Raw genomic sequence first — 20875 nt, forward strand, 5'->3', positions numbered from 1 at the left:
CCGCCCCCCCCCCCCGAAACGCACACCATGCTCCGAGCTGCATCCAATCAGAGCTGCAGCAGTGAGCACGTCATCCTGTTCTTCCCCAGTGATTTGCTTATTGAATAAAGGTACATTTTTTTGTTCACATTTACCTGTTTATCAAAATTGCTGTCAATGTTCATTAAAATAAGCCCTCCCCTGAAAATAAGCCCTCTGGTGTTTTTCTGTCCAAAAAAATAATAAGACAGTGTCTTATTATCGGGGAAACATGGTAGGACTATTAATGGTGTCAATAGGGCAGGAGTGGCAAAGGGTTTCTATGTAATGATTGGGGACTGTTTAGTCCAGTGGAAGTTTCTAAGCTCAACTCCATGACTGGAAGACTGGAAGATGTGATATATTTGTGTGATCCGGCCCTAGTTTCAATGCTTCAAGATTAGGTTCCTGGGACATGAGCCCCTCTTCTTGGAAGCAGTATTTTGTTTTGTTTTTTTATTAAACTTCTCTTATTCCTAAAGCCAGACCTTTGTGGCATCAAGCCTGCTGGACCTCCCTAGTCCTTCATCTGGCTTGACTCTCTGTGTACAAAAATCATTCACACCTAATCCATCTCACTCTTCTTATGCCATCATTTTCAAATGTCCTGGTTTCTCTTTTCTCTCCACACCAGTGAATTTTGTAGGGCTTAAAATAGAAGAAACACTATAGAAATTTCAGAAAATTCAGAAAAAAACATGACAATTAGCACCTTTAAAAATAATCTACCCTTTCTCCAGAGTGAGTGGCACTTAAGTTTTCTAATCTTGTTTTTAAATAATAATGGTGGCCTATGACCCCTTAATCACAAAACTGTATCCTATCTACATGGCAGTATAGATGATATTAATATATTCATTCAGAGAATACTACCTTGGCTGATATAACAATTGCCTATTCTGGATTCACTGGAGCTCATTCCTTCCTTCCTCCAAACCCAGGTTCACTTTTAGCCAATCAAGAAAACTTGATTGAATCATAGGTTGGCCAGAGTTCTAAGTATTTTGTTACATAACCACTTTGCTTTTTACTTCTCCCTCAAAGTAGAGTAGAAAAAAAAAGAATTATTACAAAGTTGTTTGTTTGCTTGTCTTTGTATCAAAAATCAGAATAACTTAACCTGACACAGACATCATCTCAAATTAACAACGTATCTTCTCCCTAAACTCTATCTTTTCTGCTTCCAGTCACTCAGTTAACATTTGTTAGGTAGGCATTACCAAACAGGGCAGCTAGGTGATACTAGCCTGGATTCAGGAAGACCTGAGTTCAGATCTGCTCTGACACTTACTAGTTGTGTAATCCTGGGCAAGTCACTTATGACTTTCTGCCTCAGTTTACTCTATTGTAAAATGTGAATAATGATAGCACCTACCTTGGAGGGTTTTTGTAAAATTCAAAGGAAATAGTATTTGTACAGCCTTTAGCACAGTATTTGGCCCATAATGTCAAGTAATTCCCTTAAATGCTTATTCTTTCTCTTTTAGTGTCACTAAATTAGCCACAAGGACCTGAGTATTTATTCTAGATGCTCAGGCCCATTGTTAACCTGTGCTTTAGCTGGTGATATGCATTATACTTAAAAATAATCAACCTCTGATAAGTTTATACACAGGTAAAATAAATTCAGGGCAGAAATGTCAATAGTAAATATGGTCCAACTCCTTGGGTAATTTTTTTTAAGAAAATGACATTTTGTACGTACTTTAGATTTAATAAATCATCAGTAACTTTCTGCCAGGCTCTTGATGCCCAAATTAAGCTTGGGAAATAATTTTTGAACAGACATATGTGTATGTACGTATATATGTGTGTATGTATATATATATATATTTATATACCATGTATACATAGGTGTGTATATATAACAGCATATACATATAATGCATATATATTATACACACACGATCACCTTTTATTTTGATCTTGTCAATATTTCTCTTTGTTCCAAATGATGCCAGAGGGTGATAAAAATAACCTGCTTCTACCATAATTTCTTTTCATTATTTAGGAAATAAGTAACTTATCAGACATAAAAAGAGTATTCTTAAATATTACAAAATGAAGTAGCCAGTTGTCTAGCAACATATAAAATGCCAGACTATAATTAAGTCATATAAGCCTTTTTTAGATTATCTTTCCAATGTTGTCCCTCTTTAGCTATGCTTCCTTCTTATGTGAAATAAGCAATTAGTTAATATTTGTAAATAAGTCACATTTTGATAATTAATTTCCCCCCAAATATTTTTATTATGTTGTATATTAGAGAGATATGCAAATTGTATAAATATTACACATATTTATATGTATATATTATATACATGTACACTTGTATATATTTTATATCGTTTGTATGTACGTATGTATACATATTGTTTCCTCCAATAGAATGTAAGTTCTTGGAAGGCAAAGATTGTTTCATTTTTTACTTTGTATTCATGGTGCTTACCATGGTTCCTTGTACATAGTATTTGCATAATAAAGGCTTGTTGCTTCATTGATATAAATACATTAATATATTGCCATGCATAAGTTAGCAGCAGAAATTAGAATATCCATATGCTGAATAATGGTAACTAGTTAATATCATGAGCCAAACTAATCTTTAAGGATGTTTTATATATCTCCTTTGATATTGTACCACAAAATAAAATTGGAAGCATATCAACAGATGTGATATTGGCATCCATTAGATCACAGACACTTTAAAATATTGAAATAATTTACTCCTTAGTATGGTAGCTCATAGGAAACCCAAATTATATCCTCATAAAATGAAATTAACATGGTTACCCTGACTTAAACTAACTTGAAAAATTTAAATCCAAAAATGTCATTTAGTCTTCTAATTGCCTCAATTTTCAACAATTCATTTCACAATCTTGGTGATTTATCAGTCTGTCAATAGATACGGAATAAGCTTTATGGAAATTGATCACATGGGAATGTTATGCTGTTATGGTATGTAGAAGTACTACTTCCTTCTAGGTGAATGATGCTTATAGTGGAGAAAGCAATCACACACACATATACATAAATATATATATGCATGGGTGGGTGTATGCTTGCAAATGCACATACATGTACATCCAAACATACACATGTGTGTATACCATGCACCAGAATTTATTTTTTATATTTAACTCATGATTTTCTGGTTAATAAATTTTTTTTAAAAAAACTCTTACATTTATTTCCATTTTTTTCAATTAGATTTAGAACAGTTTTATGAGTTTTGTTGCTACAGCAACTCTTTAAAATATGCTTCAATACATCCCATTTAGTAAACACATATACATATATAAAGCTATCTAAATATTTGTAAGCACTATTAAATGCCATTTGAACTATTTGATGTTTAAAAAATACACATTTTAACAACTAAATAATTTCAGCACTATTATAGGAAAAGCTTCTTTTCCCCCCAAATTTAAATAGTCTCTATCATGAGTATCATGGGAAATCACACTTTTAAAATTGAATTTTGTACTCTTATGTTTATTTGGTGATTCTAAGGCAACAGTTTATTTTTTTTTAATTATTTTTTTCTGTCTAATACATCTGAAATGAATGCATATACAAAGAATTGAGACATGAAAGAAGCATTGGTTCAATACTAAAGAATCTACAAGAATTAGTGTTTTGGGAAGATGAATGAGAGTCCCTAATATTTAAAAAATTGGAAACTGCAAACCAATGGTTTTCTGATAAAATCCCTATTAACACTGGAGTCTTTAATAAGACTTCTTCCCATGATTTTTATTGTATTAGAGCCCAGTCCTCTGGCTGTTGGGTTTCTCATATGCAAAACACAGATAAAAGGGGATTCCCCAACTGGTCCCTATGATATCATGTCTCCCTTTCACCAAGCTTCTTAATGAATAGGCTGTCCATCCCAAGTTCTCTTGAAAATGATCAGAATCATTTTGTAAACCTTCACCTAAGGCAACAGTTTCTAAGCAAGGTCCCTGATATCATTTCAAAAATATCTATTTAGATTTTTTTTGTGTATTGTTGTTGATACCACTGTGTAAAATAAAAGTAAAATAATAGTTTGCTGTTTTGTTTGACTTCACTGGAGAGTTATACCAGGGCAAATATTTAATTGTCAATCTCCTAAAAGCAACTATCTATAAAATTGAAAGTAGGGCCATATATTTGTAGTTGGAATAATAATTCTGTACAAATATCCATCTTTATAAAGAGCAGAAATAACCAAAAAGTTGAAATTGATAATCAAAGTTATAACTCCAAAGAGTAGTTTGCAGAAAAAAATGGCATGGCTAAGTTTTAAAAGCTTTGAATTGATCACTAAGAATTTAAATTTTTTTTCACCATGAACTCTATAGACAATACAAAATAAGTACTCTGTTCATTCATCAAATATTTATTGAGCTTTTATTGCAGAATAAGCAAAAAGTTATAATTAACAAATTATAGCTCCAAGTAGCAAATTACTGAAAACTATGCCTAATTTTAAAAGTTTTGAATTTATTCATTAAAAATTTAAAATAATGTTTTTATCATGAACATTGTAGCTTAAAAAAATGAGTAGTTTTTTGATATATTCTTCATACTTTATTTAGCACCTAATATGTGCAAGTCACTATAGCCTTGTCCTTCAAGAAAAAAGAATCATTGTACAACAAACTTTAGCTTTTGGGCATTTTGTCTCCTGGATTCTACAATCTGAAAAGTAATTGATATTGCATGTTTCTTTAACAGGATAATGCAAGCAAAGATCTGGAAGAGCAGTTGCGGGCCGTGTCCAGTGTGGATGAACTTATGACAGTCCTTTATCCAGAATATTGGAAAATGTTTAAATGTCAGTTGAGGAAAGGTGGCTGGCAGCAAAATGGGGAACAGCCCAGTCCTGACACAAGAGAAGAGAATGTCAAATTTGCTGCAGCACATTACAATGCAGAGATCTTGAAAAGTAAGTATAGGAAAGAAAACATGTAATCAGTCCTGGAAATGAAACCAGGAGTAGGGGGGAATATCCTTCCTCAACCTGTCCCACCACCACCACCAACTGAATATCTGTACTTTTGTATACAACCTTTAGAATTTCATATGATGAAAGAAAGGAATTGATTTTAAAAGAAAACATATCTTATTTAATAGTATTCTCATTACAATCAAATTGGGTGGGAAATAAATTTGTGTGTTTCTCAGGGTGCTTTAGTTCCTTTATTTTCTGGCGAGGCTGCTGGGGAAATGGAACAGTGAATACCCTTTTATGTATATACATATAAATGTATATTTCACATGCATGCTCATTCTTAGCAATATAAGTATTCTCCATCTTATAAATCACCTGATTATTCCTTCAAGTTAGATTTCCTAAATGTTCCATTTACATGCAATGGGAAGAGAAGAGTCTTTTTTTTTCAAAAGGTAATTTATGGTCGATTGTTCAGAGATAATAACTGGCTTCAGTAAAGTCAGGGTGATGTAATCCAAAGAATATTGGATTTGGAATCAGAGGAACTGGGTTCAAATTCTGTCTCTTTCACTTACCATCTGCATGACTTTAGACAAGTCTCTTAACTTCCCTCAGTGTCAGGTGCCGCATCTGTGAAATGAAGTAGTTATAATTTGACCTCAGAGGCCACTTTCAATTTAAAGTCTTTATTCTGAATCTTTGTGAATCCATTGACATTTTCTAAGTAAGCCCTATGGAAAAAATAAGAACATAAAAATAATTAAGGCATCTCTTGCCCACTATTCCTCAGTTTTCTTTAGTGGATGATGCTATATTGAATTAATCATACTTTAGACAGCTTTCTTCAGCTGTTAAATAAAATAATACAAATTTCATTATATTATTATTAGATTTGCATGTGTTGATATTTATAATTTGAGGTAAAAAATAAATTCATCTTAAATCAATAACATATGTTTTATTCTATTAAAACTTTATTTTAGTGGTAGGGAACAAACTAGAACTTTGAAAGCAGCATCAGTCATAACAGTGGTTGTAATTTAAACATTTGAGTCAATTTATGGGCCCTTTGCCTCTCAGATCCACAGAGTGATTCAGAGTGGATGGCCTAGAATCACTGAACGTTAGAGCCAAAAGGGGAATTACAGATGAAGAAACTGAAGTCCAACAGAAAGCTGAGCCAGAATTCAATCCAAATCTTAGGGGTCTTTGGCTTACAAGTGTATGACTCTTTCTACTATACCATGCACAGACAAAGATTACTAGCCTGCAAAAATAGAGCAGGATATCCCACCTTATTTGTAGAAGTACCTACACATTATATAGATGCAGCATTGCCACTTTCTAGATTTTCCAGAAAGCTCTTCTGGAGGTGGTGTTGGACAGCATCCAACACCCATTCTTCATTTACATTTGGTTTAATGAGAACAAGGCAATGATGTTGTTTGCTTTTTGCTTGAAAACCACAAAGACAGTGTATGCTGAAGAAAACTGGCATGATTAGATTGCTGCAGCATTTATAAACAGCAGATATTAAACTTTCTGTGAAGCGAGGAAAAACTGCACATAGATTCTGTGGACTGGTCTTTGTGGTTTTTCATAAAGCACAAAACCTTAGATTGTCTTAAATTTGTAGAAAGGGGTTTCATTTGAAAAATTCTTCAGGTGGCTATGTGAGCTCTTCTGCTCCTTATCCCAGTATTAGAGATTTTAGGTCCCACTTCTTTATTAAAATCCCATATTTCACCAGATAAAGAACCTAAGACTATGAACATGTTGGTTTTATTCTAAATGTGAGTGACCTCCTGCTGCCATGTTTTCTTTATAACTTATGGACTTCCCTATGACTCGGCAGGTATTGATAATGAGTGGAGAAAGACTCAGTGCATGCCACGTGAGGTGTGTATAGATGTGGGGAAAGAGTTTGGAGCAGCAACAAACACCTTCTTTAAACCTCCATGTGTATCCATCTACAGATGTGGGGGTTGCTGCAACAGTGAGGGACTGCAGTGTATGAACACCAGCACAAGTTACCTCAGCAAGACGGTAGGTATTTCAGTCATGCTTTGAGATCACTGTCACAGAAGGCATGTTCTGGTTATACATTTATAGAGTCTTTGCATAGAGATCTAACCAGTTCAGAAAGTATGGTGGATTTTCTTTGGGATTAAATTGCTACAGTATGTCTCACTACAATTGTGATGCTTTTTTTTTAAATTAGGAAGCCCTAAAGAGAGGCAGTAATGCTTAATGTTATTGGCATAAGCCTAATTAAATAAAATTAAAGTTATTTTAGGTTAAAAATATAAAAGTTGCCATTTAGGTATGTGTATGTGTAAGTAAGTTGTATATTTATATGTATGTATATATAATTATTTGGTTACTTTTAAGTACAAATTTAGCTCTTCTACACATGGATATATATGACAAATTATTTTGTGGAATTATGTGGAATAATAAGTGGAATGGAAATTGTTTAATATAAATTAGAAAGTTCAAGAAAATCATAATAATTTCAATGTTTACTAAGTGCCTACTATCTGCAAGGCTCTGTACTGGGCACTGGAGATGCAAAGCCAAAAACAAGCAATTCTGATACTGCATCTAGGGTGTTTTGTGTCATCTGTGCTTTCTCTAATTTTAAATTTTGAGGTTTTTGGTGAGCAGGAAAGCATGTCTTAAGTTTGTTTGCAAGTGGCCTATTCATAACTGATGTACATAGGGAGGAGGGGAGATAAGTATGTATTATGGGTCACATGTGGAAGAAGAGGCTCACTATTAAAGCAGCTGTGCATATGGCTTGTTATAACTATGCAACTGAGCATCATCTTGCTTATGGAGGTTTGAAATGGAATGTGTTTATAGGCAAAGATATGTAGCAGATTGGTGATGTAAGTGGGACTAATTCAAATTCTACCCAGCCAAAGAAAATTCTTATGGTATTAAAAAGATTTTTCCAACCCATTTTCAAGGCTGGAGTTGGCAGAAGAAAAATTTCAGATCGACTTTAAAATGTAATCTGGTCATATTCTTGTATAGTCACCTGCAAGAGCCCAGCAGAAGACTCTTGCCCTTTGTGTTAAAATAGAAAATCTGATCTTTCTCTTTTGAATTTGATAAATGTGATATTGATGTTAATCACTATTTGGGTATGGGGTGTGATTTTTTCATTTAAATAATCACTAGATGTATCAGTTAGAGCACCAAGACCAGGAAAAGCCTGAACTCTAATCAGACCCTAGGTCTCTTATTTCATTTCCCCCACCCAAGTAGAAGCATTTTAGCATTTTACTTTTACTAATAATTTCTTCAATGAAATATTGCTCATCTTTGTAAGAAATAAGTTGAGAATCATACATATAAAATTCTAGTTGATTTGTTTTCTGCCATATCTGCTCACCATCATCCTGAAAGAACAAGTCAACATATCTTCTTTTTTATTATTACTATTTTCTCTTCCCATTCTTTTCAGATAAGAATTGCAAGGAAAAAATAATTCTATAAACCTGAATTTCCTATTAAACTTTCCTGGGCTTAAACTCTAAAGAATAAAATTGTATGTGGTGATTTTGGACCTGATATTCTTCCTATATTTGCCCCACTACATATAGCTTTTTAAACAATATCACAAGTATCTTAGTCTTTAAACGTTTCTCAAATGAATGACTGATTTTGTTGTTGTTCAGTCATTTTCAGTTGTGTCTAACTCTTTGTGACCCCTTTTGCAATTTTCTTAACAAAGATACTGGAGTGGTTTGTCAGTTCCTTCTCTAGCTCATTTTACAGATGAAGGACTGAAGTGACTTGCCCAGGGTCACATAGCTGGGAAGAGTCTGAGGTCAGATTTTAACTCAGAAAGATAAATCATCTTGACTCCAACCTAGGCACTCTATCCATTGCACCACCTGATATAGCAAAAATGGTACAATCATCTACAAGTCACATATCAAAGAAATTGACTTATCTCTCATAAAACTAGTAAGAGATTACCCATAAAATTATATGGTTGCTGTCTATTAGCAGTAGCAGGTAAAATCAACTTGGAAAGCTTTTCTCTAGCTAACAAACTTTTGATATATAAAAACTGGAAAGTAGAGTAAAATTGTACATATTTTAAATACAAGAGGCCAGGAAAAATAGAATTTTGAATATTTTTATTACGTAAGTTACTTTATTAAAATAAATAACTAGCCAATCATCTAAGGGATTGTTGATTGAAATTATACACTATTTCAAATAAGTTGATATTAGCTTAACAAGACTTTACTTGGTATAGCTTGTTCATCTTACTAGTGAAGCATAAACATTCTTTCCAAAATCCTTTTATAAATATTAAAATTCTTATATTGGTAAGGGTGGACTGCATTATCAATTAAGTACTTGGAATCTCTATTTTCTAAGTCACTGATTCATTCCAATAGTAAATAAGAAATAATTATGTTGTTCAAATATTCTCCAAAAAGAATCATCCCTATACTAAATTTATCATTATTGCAAAAATTTTGCTGTTTTGTATTACTATTAAGTTATACATACAAGAATTGGGTCCCATTTCTTTTCTGTTCTAAGTATGGGGCTTTCTGACAAATTTTTTATAAATGAAAATGTTGAAGTAGATAGTCAGCTGAACTTAAAGTCAAGAAGTCCTGTGTTCAAATCTCATTTCAGGTATCCCACAGCTGTGTGATCCTAAGTCCTTTTTTCTTGCTCTTCCTCTCTCTCATTTAAATTGGATGGTCTCAAAGGCCCTTGCAGCCTTTAAATGAATGATCCTATGATCCTAAAAACAAATCGATGATCCGGATCTTTGGGATATTAAAAGAGAAATCTTTTTTTGGTTATTATATTAGAAAAGTAGACTTCTTGAGACTATTTCTTTCCCTGAAGGGTTCCCCTTATCTGTTATTATTCCATTGTTTCAGTCATGTCTGACTCTTTATGACCCCTTTTGAAATTTTCTTGGCAAAGATACAGATTTGGTTTGCCATTTCCCTCTTTAGCTCATTTTATAGATGAGGAAATGAGGCAAACAGGATTAAGTGATAGAGGTTGGATTTGAACTGAGGAAGATGAGTCTTCCTGATTTCAAGACCAGTGCTATATCCAAGGTGGTACCTACCTGCTCCACCTGCTCATAGTTCAGTTTAAAAAAATGTTTCATATTATCATATAGTACCTTTTAAGGGAAATATCCATGTAAATATAGTTTTGTTCTAATTTCTATTTCTTATTTCCTATACTAATTTTATTCTAATTTGGGACATTTCTTGTTATAGCATTGAATTAAAACCACATCAAGTTTATTGATCTTCAGAAACTTGTACTTTTTAAGATTTGACATTTTTAAATATGGCAAAGGGCATAAAGCATAATATAATGGCTACAGGACCAGTCTTGGACTGAGGAATACTTTTTCAAAAGCATTCTTTGATTCATAGTAGCTACATGACCCTAGAAAAGTCATTGAACTTCTCAGTGAATTAGGTAATTATATATAATATTATATATAATAATATGTATATTATAATAATAATATATAATTAGGTAAAATTGTAAATTACAGAGAAATTGTTGATCTGCCTTGACTTAATGAATGGCACATACTGAAGACAGCTCAAAGGGAGTTGTCTTGGGAGAGAATGTTAAAGGTTTTAAGGATTCTTTCACTAAATAAGGCAAAAAAAGTGTCCTTTTAGGTGATGTTAACTAACCTCTCTAATATATCTTAATATCTTTAGTAATTAGAACACTAAAAGGTATAATTTTTTAAGCTATTGTACCTCCCTAGCTGTGTGATCTTAGCCGTAATAAAGAGAAACTTTTCTTCCCAAGACCTGTTTTTGCTGCTGTATTATCAGTATAACACAGTAAAATAATTTGCATAATGATGAATGATCTGCATATTATTAATACGTAGAGTTTCCAAAGCGGAATCACTTTGTTTGTCTTTGTAGTTATGCTACTACTTTGTGTCCTCACGTTGAGGATAGTTATTCATTTGTATACTCAGCCACCACACAAACAAATGGCCTAGGGCATGTCTGACAAATCCCTTATACGGGGATTGGAGCAGGGGCTCAATATGTTAGAGGCCTGTCTGAAAGTCTTGGCTTGGGTGCTGAAGGCACAGTGGCTAGTAGGAAAGAATGCTGAACTTGGCGTCAGGAAACATGATTTTGAATCCTGGCTTGGATGCTTCTTAGCTGATTGATAATTACCTGGCTATTCCATTGGATCCTTGAGAGGAAAGCACTTTGTATGGCACCAACAAACGTATAATCAATTTTCTTACAATATTTTAAATTCTCCTTAAAAGCTTTTTATCTTCTTCTCATCTGGGCCATGAGCGTTATAGTTTAAACAAAGCTGCAAATAGGGATAGGCAAAATAAGGAGATACTTAGGACATAGTTTGCAAGGGGTACACAAGGGACATTTTAAATATTGCTTTTATTTTTAATGCCAAGAAAATGCCACTTTCCATGACACATTGATATTTATTTCATAATAAGGCAAGTCATATTTGTTTAATGGAGGCTCAAAGCCTTCAGTAAGCAACAGCAAATACAGCCATTTTTTAATCACGAGTGTTTGGAGTGCTACCGGGAATAATTTTCAAAGCTCATCAAAGATGTGCAAAAATATTTTCCAGGTCTATACTTAACTCTTCTGTGTTACCATGAGAAAAACTGACCTTTTCATCAAACAATTAAATACTTCAATGATTTATGGCTGCAAATTTTAAGTGTATCTCTTTTAACTGTCTTTCCACTTTGAAAGTAAAGAAAATACTCTATCTTCCACATTAGCTGATGTCAATAAAATCCCAAATTGCATTCTCTTTATGAAATGTTATCTCAGTTTCTTTGTGATATAAGCAAAATGGAAACCTAAGCTTTTAGGCAGGGGTTTTTATCCTTGATCTTGAACCTGGTTTTCTTTACTATTATTTTGATAGTTACATTTCAATATAATTCCTTTCCTCTGTAATCTTACATGTTTTATATTATGCATCCTAAAGCCTTATTCTGAGAAGTGGTACAGAAATTTCACTAGGCTGCCAAAAGGGGACACAACATGGAAAGTATTAAGAGCCTTTGCTTTAGGTAGAAGCTAATCTGGGAAATCAGGATACAAATTCTGTACTGTTGATTTCAGGATTGATGATTCATATTTAGCAGTCAAATACACACAAGCTCTTTTTATATGGCCATTTTGTCACATAAGGTTTGGGTCAAGTGGGAACATGACATGCATAGAGAAATTTTTTAAAGCTGTCCTTGCATATTATTGTATGTCTACATACCAAAGTACAGGTGATGTTCTACATTGAACTATCCAAATAATCTATATATTCATTGCTGGTCTGTCATAAATCTTCTGCCACTTAAGACTGGATGTTACCTGAGACTCTCCTTAGCTCTCTTCTCTTTTTATACTAGGTAGTTAGGTAATGAAAGAGATAGAATGTTGGACTTGGAGTCAGGAAGGATTGAATCCAAATTCCACCTCAGGTACTAGTTATGTGATCCTGGGCAAGTCCTTCAACAGACTTGGTTTCCTCATTTGTAAAAGAGAGATAATAACAGCAAATACCTCCATGGTTTGAAATGAGAATCAAATGAGACTAACATATAGAAAGCACTTGGCAAACTTTAAAGTATGATACAAATGCTAGCTATTATTGTTAACAAAATAATTATTATGGCATTCTTTTGGTTTTGTTTCTTTCTTTTTTTTTTTTTTTTGCTTTTTGGAGCAATTTGGGAGTGACTTGCCCAAGTTCACCCAACTAGTCTTTGTATTAAGTGTATGAGGCCGGATTTGAACTCAGGTCCTCCTGACTCCAGGGCCAGTGCTCTATTCACTGCACCACCTAGCCGCCTCTATGGCATTCTTATTGTTATAGTTTGCTGGTTTTATTCCATTTGCTTATCACCTATATGCAGATGACTCCCAGTGCTGTATATGCAGCCACAATCTATCTCCCAAGTCCTACTTCCTCACTGCTTTGCTGCACCAGAACTCCATACCCAAGATATCCAAAACTGAGATCTTTCCATTAAATCTGCATCTTACCCGCCCCTCCCTAGGGTATTACCATCCTTGTATTCATTCTACTCTGAAACCTCCTAGTGCTCCCTGACTCTTCTCTCTCCTTCACCCAGTAACCCATCTGTAAGTCACTTGTCAAGTCCTATAACCCTGGGCAAATCACTTAACCTTGGCAGACCCACAGTATTGTCATCAGTAAAACTAAGGGGTTTCATTTGATGCCTTTTGAGGTTGTATTCCTCTAGCCCTGGAATTTCACCAATCACATCTTCATGCTTTTTTCACTTTATTTTCAACCCTAATTACTACTTGTTTGGGTTATTGTGTAGCCTCCCAGTTGCCTTCCCTGGATCCCTTCTCTATCAAGCTCATACTTCCCATAGCTGACAAAATAATTGTGAAAAGCATGTATCACTGTCTATTAAAAAAGTCAGGTGCTTCTAAGATAAAATCTATTAGCCAAGCAGTTAAGGTCATGTACAATCCAATTCCAACCAGCCTAGTTCCTATTTTATTTCACATTACTCCCTTTCACATACTTGATGTTTCGATTATAACTAACCTCAAAGACCAGTTACATAGCAAAATCTGACTACCAGTAGTTCTCTAGAATCAGTATTATCTCCTATCTTCTTTTATTGTCTCAGACCTGGAAAGCAAATCCTCATCTTTTCAACCTTCCAGAAGTCTGATCTTACTTATTCAGAGACCATGGTGTCCACAGAGCCTTCCCAGACTAGCAGAGTTGAAAACATTCTCTCCCTCAACAAATATTCCAAGAACTATTTACCTTCCTCTTTATCATCACCTCTCCCTACATTATACTTATCTATATACATAAGTCTCTGATAAAATGTCAGCTCACTGAAGGCAAGGATTGTTTTATATTGGTGTCCATAGCACTTAGTATTATTTCTTGCATGTAGCAGGCATGTAAGAAATTTTGTTGAACTGCGTTGTATCTGCCTTCCTTCCCTGATTTCTACTCTGACACATCCACCCCCTCTAAAAGTTGCCAAAGCCCTCCTTCCTCATTGCTTCTGGAACTAGTGCTATAGAAGCCCTACCCAGCCCAGACACTTACTGCCTGAACACATAATGTGAGCATCTTTGTAGAACATAATCTTCTAATACTCAGTATTATTCCCCTCAGCTCACTGGTTAATATGGGGGGTTAGAATACTTTTTGTTCTCTATAGCCACTTCCAGACTATCCCTCTACAACCTTCGGTGTGAGGACTTGCTGAGTCCTTTTCAGGGTTGCTCATCTACCTATGGTGTCCACCTGCCACCCAACTCTCACCTGTGGCTCCAAGAAACAATAGCATATGCAGTGGGCACACCCCAGTAAAAATTATCTTGGTAGATGGCCTAAGTCAGGTGGAGGGTAACGAATAGGTCTCAAACACAATGGTAAGTTCGGGGGATGTCCATCCCAAGCATGTGAAGACTCCCCCCGTGGAAGGGGAGGATGAGAATAATTTGTTCCAGAGGCCATGAAGCAGGCACTGGGGGGCACTAAGAACTTAAAAAACATCAAAGATGCCAATGACCCTGCATTCTGGGTCAGCACTGATCATCTTGACTTTTGTTTTGCCACTGGACTTTAATGACTCTAGAAGAGATAGTGAGGCTGACAACTTTGCACAACTCTGCCTTACTTAAAACCAATTCACCCACAAGTCAGAACATCACCCCATGGTGCCATTGGTCCTCTTCAAAAATGAAGGACAAACAACCAAAATAAGACCCAACTGAAATCCTGGTAGCTGTTGTCTACAGGCCCAAAGGTCACTTCCATTCCTTTTCCAATGAGTTTGGTAATTGGTTCGCAATTTTTCTCTCTTCCCCAATTTCTGTTCTCTTAGTAAGGGTCTTCAACATACATACTGACTTTGCCTCAATAATCCTAACCACTTGGTTCCTCAATCTACTATGAGTGACTCCTCCATCCCACCTCAAGCCACACACAAAGATAGCCTTGCTTTTGTCATCACCCATAAATGTACCACCTCTACATTCAAGAATCCCTAAATCCTTGTATTCAACAATGATTGTTTCACCTCTCCTTTGCATTCCCTTACCAAACCCCACTCTTTGTCCATATTATGATTTCCAATCCTTTTATCCCTCAATTCTCTCCCAGATCATCTCCTTCGTCCTAACTTCTCTCTCCTCTTTTACTCATCTCAACTCCTTGGTGAAACATTTCAAATCTACATTCTACCCCTCTCTCAAATTTCTAGCTTCCTTATCATATAATCAATTATGCTCTGCCAAGCCTCAGTCTTGTATCACTCCCATCATGTACAGATATGCTACTGAATAAAGGTGGAGAAAATCATAATCTATTCTGCCTGGGCCTACTAAAATTTACATTACACAATCTCAACTGAAACCTCACTGCTACTAGTCAATCTTTCTGTACTTGCCTTATGAACTCTTTATCCCACTCAACACAACAGCTCTTCCAAACCTATCCATTATCAAACCTCCCTTGACTGCCCATCACTCCACCCTCTCAGCTGAGAACCTTGCCTCATATTTTACAGAAAATTCAGGCTTTTTGCTGTATCCTTTCTCCATTTCCTCATTTCAAATGACTCATCCCTTCTGCCACTATCTCCTCCTTCACCCCTGTCTCACATAATGGGTTGTCCTTATTCTTTACCAAGGCTACCTGCTCAAGCAATCCCATCTCTTCCAACATATGGCGCCTTCTATTATTGCCACTCTCTCACTTATTTTCAGTCTCTCCCCTTCTACTGGCTCATTCCCTACTATCTACGAGCATATTCATGTCTCCCCCATTCTGAAAAATCTCTTACTTGATCCTTCCATACCTACTAAGTATCAAAATATTTCTCTTCAGCTTTTTGTACTTAACCTCCTTGAAAAGGCCATCTATAATAGGGTTGCCACTTAGTCTCTTCTCAGTCACTTCTTAACCCTTTACAGTCCTGGTTCTGACTCTCTGATCTCACTAGGGATCTCTTAATTGACCCTTTCCCACTTCTCCTTGTCCTCTCTGCAGCCTTTGACATTTGATCACCTTTCTCTCCTTAATACACTCTTCTCTTTAGGTTTTCAAGACACCATTCTCTTAGTTTTTTCCCCGCCTACCACACTACTCCTCAGTATCCTTTGCTGGAACCTTAGTCAGATTATGCCCTCTAACATTAGGTGTCTCACAGGGTTCAGTCCTGGGCCCCCTTCTCTTCTCCTTCTATACCACTTGCCTTGATCATCAGGCTCCCTTGGATTTAATTACTATCTTTATGCTGGTGATTCCCAGATCCATACATATTGCCTTAACCTCTCTTCTGACCTCCAATTTCACAGCTTCAACTTCCTTTCAGACATTTCAAACTAGATGTTTAGTAGACGTAAACTCATTATGTCCAAAATTAAAACTCATTATCTTTCTCCCTAAACTCTTCCTCCTCCCCCCCTCCCATTCCTAACTTCCCTTTTACTATACAGGGTAACACAATCCTCCTAATCTCTCAGGTTTTCAATCTAGGAGTCATCCTGGATTCCTTACTATCTCTTACCCCTCCGCCCAATCTTTTGTCAAAACCTATTGATTTCACCTTGGCAACATCTCTTGAATAAGCCCCCTTCTCTCCTCTGTTACTGCCCCAACTCTAGTGCAGCTCCTTATTACCTCATGCCTGAAATGCTGCAGCAGCCTGCTGATGAGTCTGCCTCAAGTCTCTCCCTACCCTGATCCATCCTGTATTCAACCACTAAAGTTATTTTACTAAAGCACAGGTATGACTGTGTCATCCCACCTACTCAGTAAACTCCAGTGGCTCCCTGTTGCCTCCAGGATTATGCATCCCACGATGAGACATCAAAGAAGATTTTAATGGAAGAGTAGTAGCCATACAGAGTGTTCCAAAAGACATACTGCAGTACAATGACTTTTTTGACACCCTGTATTATAGGTTAGCATAATGCATGGCATGCAATAGGCATTTAATAAGTAAATTTTGATTGATTAAATTTGCTTTTATATGTTGCCTAGAAACCTAATGGTCATTTATAACATTCTTTCCATGAAGACTGTATACTAAATACCAAATTTCTGATTTGTATGCATTCTTTTGGAATATAACCCTTTTATACACTACCTTTAAACATTTTTGGCATCACTCATTTCCTTAAAATTTATAGGATTTCTGCCCTTCTTTGTTAGCATTTGCTAGTAAAAAAAAAAAACATGTCTTTATTTGAGGCTTCCCTGTTCCATTTCTTTCATATCTTTGTTATTAGTCTAAGTATTCAAAATTTTCATAAATCCTGATTCGAAAAAAAGCACAAGTTTTATAGATAATTTTACCCACCAGGGTAGTCATAATATTGCCAGCACATACCTTATTTTGAAAGGTTTGTAGATCTTTTAGTATCAACATTTTTCGAAGGGAGATGAAAAATTGAACAGTGAACCTTGAGGGTGTAATTTCTTAGAAACTCTATTTAAAATACTCATTATCAGGGACAATCTGAAGAAAAGCATCTTTCTCCAAAGAGTTTAAAATTAAGTCCAGCAGGGCTTTTCTGTTAAAAACAGATGAGGAATATTGTGAGCTATAAATACGTTATACAGGCATACAACTATTGGATATCCTATCAAACTATTGCCATTCTATAAGAAGGTTAGAGGGAAAGGATCTAAGACAAGCTCCTCAGGTAAGCTAAGGACAAAGTTTTGCTAACTGTCCCAAATAGGAAAAATTCCCAAACCAAGAGATGTCACTATTGCCGTCAGTAAATTATTTTCATGTTTAACAGTCCTGTTGGGTAATTCTTCCTTAAGCCTACCCTAAATCCCTTATGCTTCTGTTTAAACCCATTCTCTCATGGTCTTAGAACAGTGCCTATAGAGGGGATCTGGTCATTATCTTCTATTTACATCCTGTACTTTGAAGATCATGCCTGAATCATCAATGTTTAAATCACTTAAGAGTCTTGGATTTGTCTCCTACACCTTTTTATATTATGATAGACAATATGTATGTACACCACCATTGGTGGGAATGATGAACTGCTAACCAGTTGCTGGCTGCTTGTTTGACTAACTTGTTGTAGTAACTGAGCAGTTCAATTTAAAAGTTCAAAGGAGCTGGCCATATGGAACAATGTTATTAAGCATGATTTAGTTTACATTTTGTTTAGCTAATTCTAATCCCCACTACTGAAGATTAAATTCTTGTATCTTCTGTAAGGAATTTGAGTAAATAGTGTGATTTTTTTTATTGATATCTATGAAATAGTATGTCTGAAATCATTGTGTATAAAATATTCAGTAGTAACTGAGGAAGTTCCAAATTAGTTCTGACTTCTATTTTTTAAACTTAACCTAGTTTGTCATTGGGATAGGGAACTCTTTTTTTTTTTTTGGTTTGTTTGCTTTTTGGAGGGCAATTGGGGTTAAGTGACTTGCCCAAAGTCACACAGCTAGTAATTGTGTCAAGTGTCTGAAGCCAGATTTGAACTCAAGTCCTCCTGACTCCAGGGCCAGTGCTCTATTCACTGTGCCACCTAGCCACCCCTAGGGATAGGGAACTCTTAATGAAGTAACTGCACATACCAAAGCAGATCAGTACTTGCTCTACAACTTGCAGGATTAGAGAGTAGCCCAGGGCAGTGAGAGGTTAAGTGACTTGCCCATGGTCACAAACCAGCTTTCATCAGAGAGGGACTTGAACCGCAGGGGTTCCTGATTCTGAAGCTGGCTTTCTATCCACTAAATCAAGCTGCTTCCCTTAGTTTCTATAATTAGCTTAATTAGTGACAAACATCTTTTTTTCCCCTGCTATGTTACTGAACTGTCACTCTGAGCAACTTATATCATTTCAGGTCATAGCAGCTCACCTTATGCAGAGAATAGAAAGTTACACTCTCCTTCTTTTGCACTACATTAATAGAATCATAGATTTGGAGATGAGAGGAACATTAGAGCTTTTTTCAACCAGCACTGTCATTGTATAGATGGGGGTATTCAAATTGAAAGAAGTGAAGGGATTTGCCCCAAATCTCCAACATAGTAAAGTGTAAGAGGTGAAAAGCTCAGTCTTCCAATTCCAAATTCATCTCTCTGTCACATTACAAAAGGGAAGTATGTACTATATGTCCCTGCCAATTTTATTTTTTGCTATCAAAATGCCAAACTCATTTGTTTCTGTGTTGCTAAAAGAACACATTTAATGCTCTCTAAATTTAAGTGCCCACAGTCAAAGCCTCATTGGCCTCTCCTTAGTCATCTCTCTGACTTAATGTAAAATATAGCAAAACAATCTAAAAAAAGTTTGTTGAATTAAAATGTAATTAAAATAACCAAAAGTCTGACAAAATGTTGAATGGTATTTAAGAATATTAGGAATGAATGAAAGTGACATTTTGTAATTATATAGATACATATATAGTATGTGTATAACTATATAGATATAACCTCTTAAACTTGATGCTTCTGAGCATTTAAGACATAACCTCTCCACAAATATTTTAATAATATTTCTTCTGAATTGTAGAAATTACCCCATATTTGTGATTTATAGTATAGTATAACAAGAGTGTCAAGTAGTGATTTCTTTTTTTAGATAACCTGATTTGCCCATCATCACACATAGAGCATATGTCAGAGTCAGGGCTTGAAGTCAGAATTTCCTGAGTTCAAGTTCAGTGCTCTCTCCACTATGACACACTGCTGCCCCTTCATTGTGATATATGATGACAAACCTGAAAATTTAAAGTAAATGGATTTATATTTATAAAAGAATATAAAATACCCAAACAGAAATAATCTAAAATAAATCAAAGTTATTGAAAAAAAGTAACAGTCCTTACTAGCCATAATAACATGGTTTCAGTGTGTACAACAATTTTCCAAAGGTATTGTTATAAATTTTCAGAGATGGAAGAAATTTCTGAATCATTTAGTCTAATCCTTACATCTTTTACAAATGAGAAAATGGAGTACTTCTGATAAAAGGAATCTCTCAGTACAGACAAGATCACTCTAATAATGTCCATAGAAAACTAAACATATTTACATGGAAAATAAGTCTTGCAAACATATGTGTAATCAATAACAAAATCAAAAATTATTTCTATATTTGTAGGTCTTTGCAAGCACATAATTTCATGACCATTTTATGTAATCTGAATAATTTGAATCTTATACTGTTTCAGAGTCAGTTACTCAGCATATGTATAATGGTTGCAGTATTACCTCTAGGTAGCTGAAATGTTCTGGGAGCGAGGTATTCTGAATGAGTTGACTTTCCAGTTAACTAAGGTTTAACATTTTGGAATTTTTTAATTGGAATAATTTCTTTTTGAATATATATCTAGTATGTATCTGTGCATATACTTTTTAATATAAGTATAGCATACTTGATTCCATTTTTCAAGGATTTATGAGTTTGTCATTTATTCCATCCTAAAAAAAGATTGTATTCAAATCTTACATTTACAAAAAAAAAATTGTGAATTGTTGTGGTCAAAGAGATTCACAAAGTGAAGTCACAAAGCAGGTAATGTTCCCTAATTATCTTCTTTAATTGTAGCTACATTAAGCCTTGGATTTATATTTGTAATTCACTGACCTGCCCATAAACACAACCATTCCAAGTTAAATAGGTCTTGCCAGAACTTGTGTAGCAGTAGAATAGCATTGGAAGATCTAAGGAACTCAGTGTTGCATTGAACCATTATAGTAGGACAGTGAATACTTAACATTATTATTAGACTCAACATAATAGTAAAAACAGAATATTAGAGATTTAAGAGACTTCAGAGATCAACTAGTCCAGCTCCCTCTTTTTTGTAGACAAAGAATTAGAAAATCAGA

The 20875-nt window shown here is 35.1% G+C and overlaps 1 protein-coding gene across 3 annotated transcripts in view; it reads left to right on the forward strand.

Moving 5' to 3' along the window:
* Window positions 1–20875, forward strand: part of VEGFC (vascular endothelial growth factor C) — a 156303-nt gene that overhangs the window by 98780 nt on the left and 36648 nt on the right. For all 3 annotated transcript variants that reach the window (XM_069096611.1, XM_069096630.1, XM_069096621.1), the window contains exons 2-3: window positions 4744–4954; window positions 6819–7009. In XM_069096611.1, the coding sequence (XP_068952712.1) occupies window positions 4744–4954; window positions 6819–7009 (402 nt within the window). The remainder of the gene's footprint in view (window positions 1–4743; window positions 4955–6818; window positions 7010–20875) is intronic.

The sequence above is a fragment of the Petaurus breviceps genome, unplaced genomic scaffold (assembly GCF_028583685.1).
Source record: "Petaurus breviceps papuanus isolate PSGF00001 unplaced genomic scaffold, PetGlider_PUasm1.0 126, whole genome shotgun sequence".
Lineage (NCBI taxonomy): Eukaryota > Metazoa > Chordata > Mammalia > Diprotodontia > Petauridae > Petaurus > Petaurus breviceps.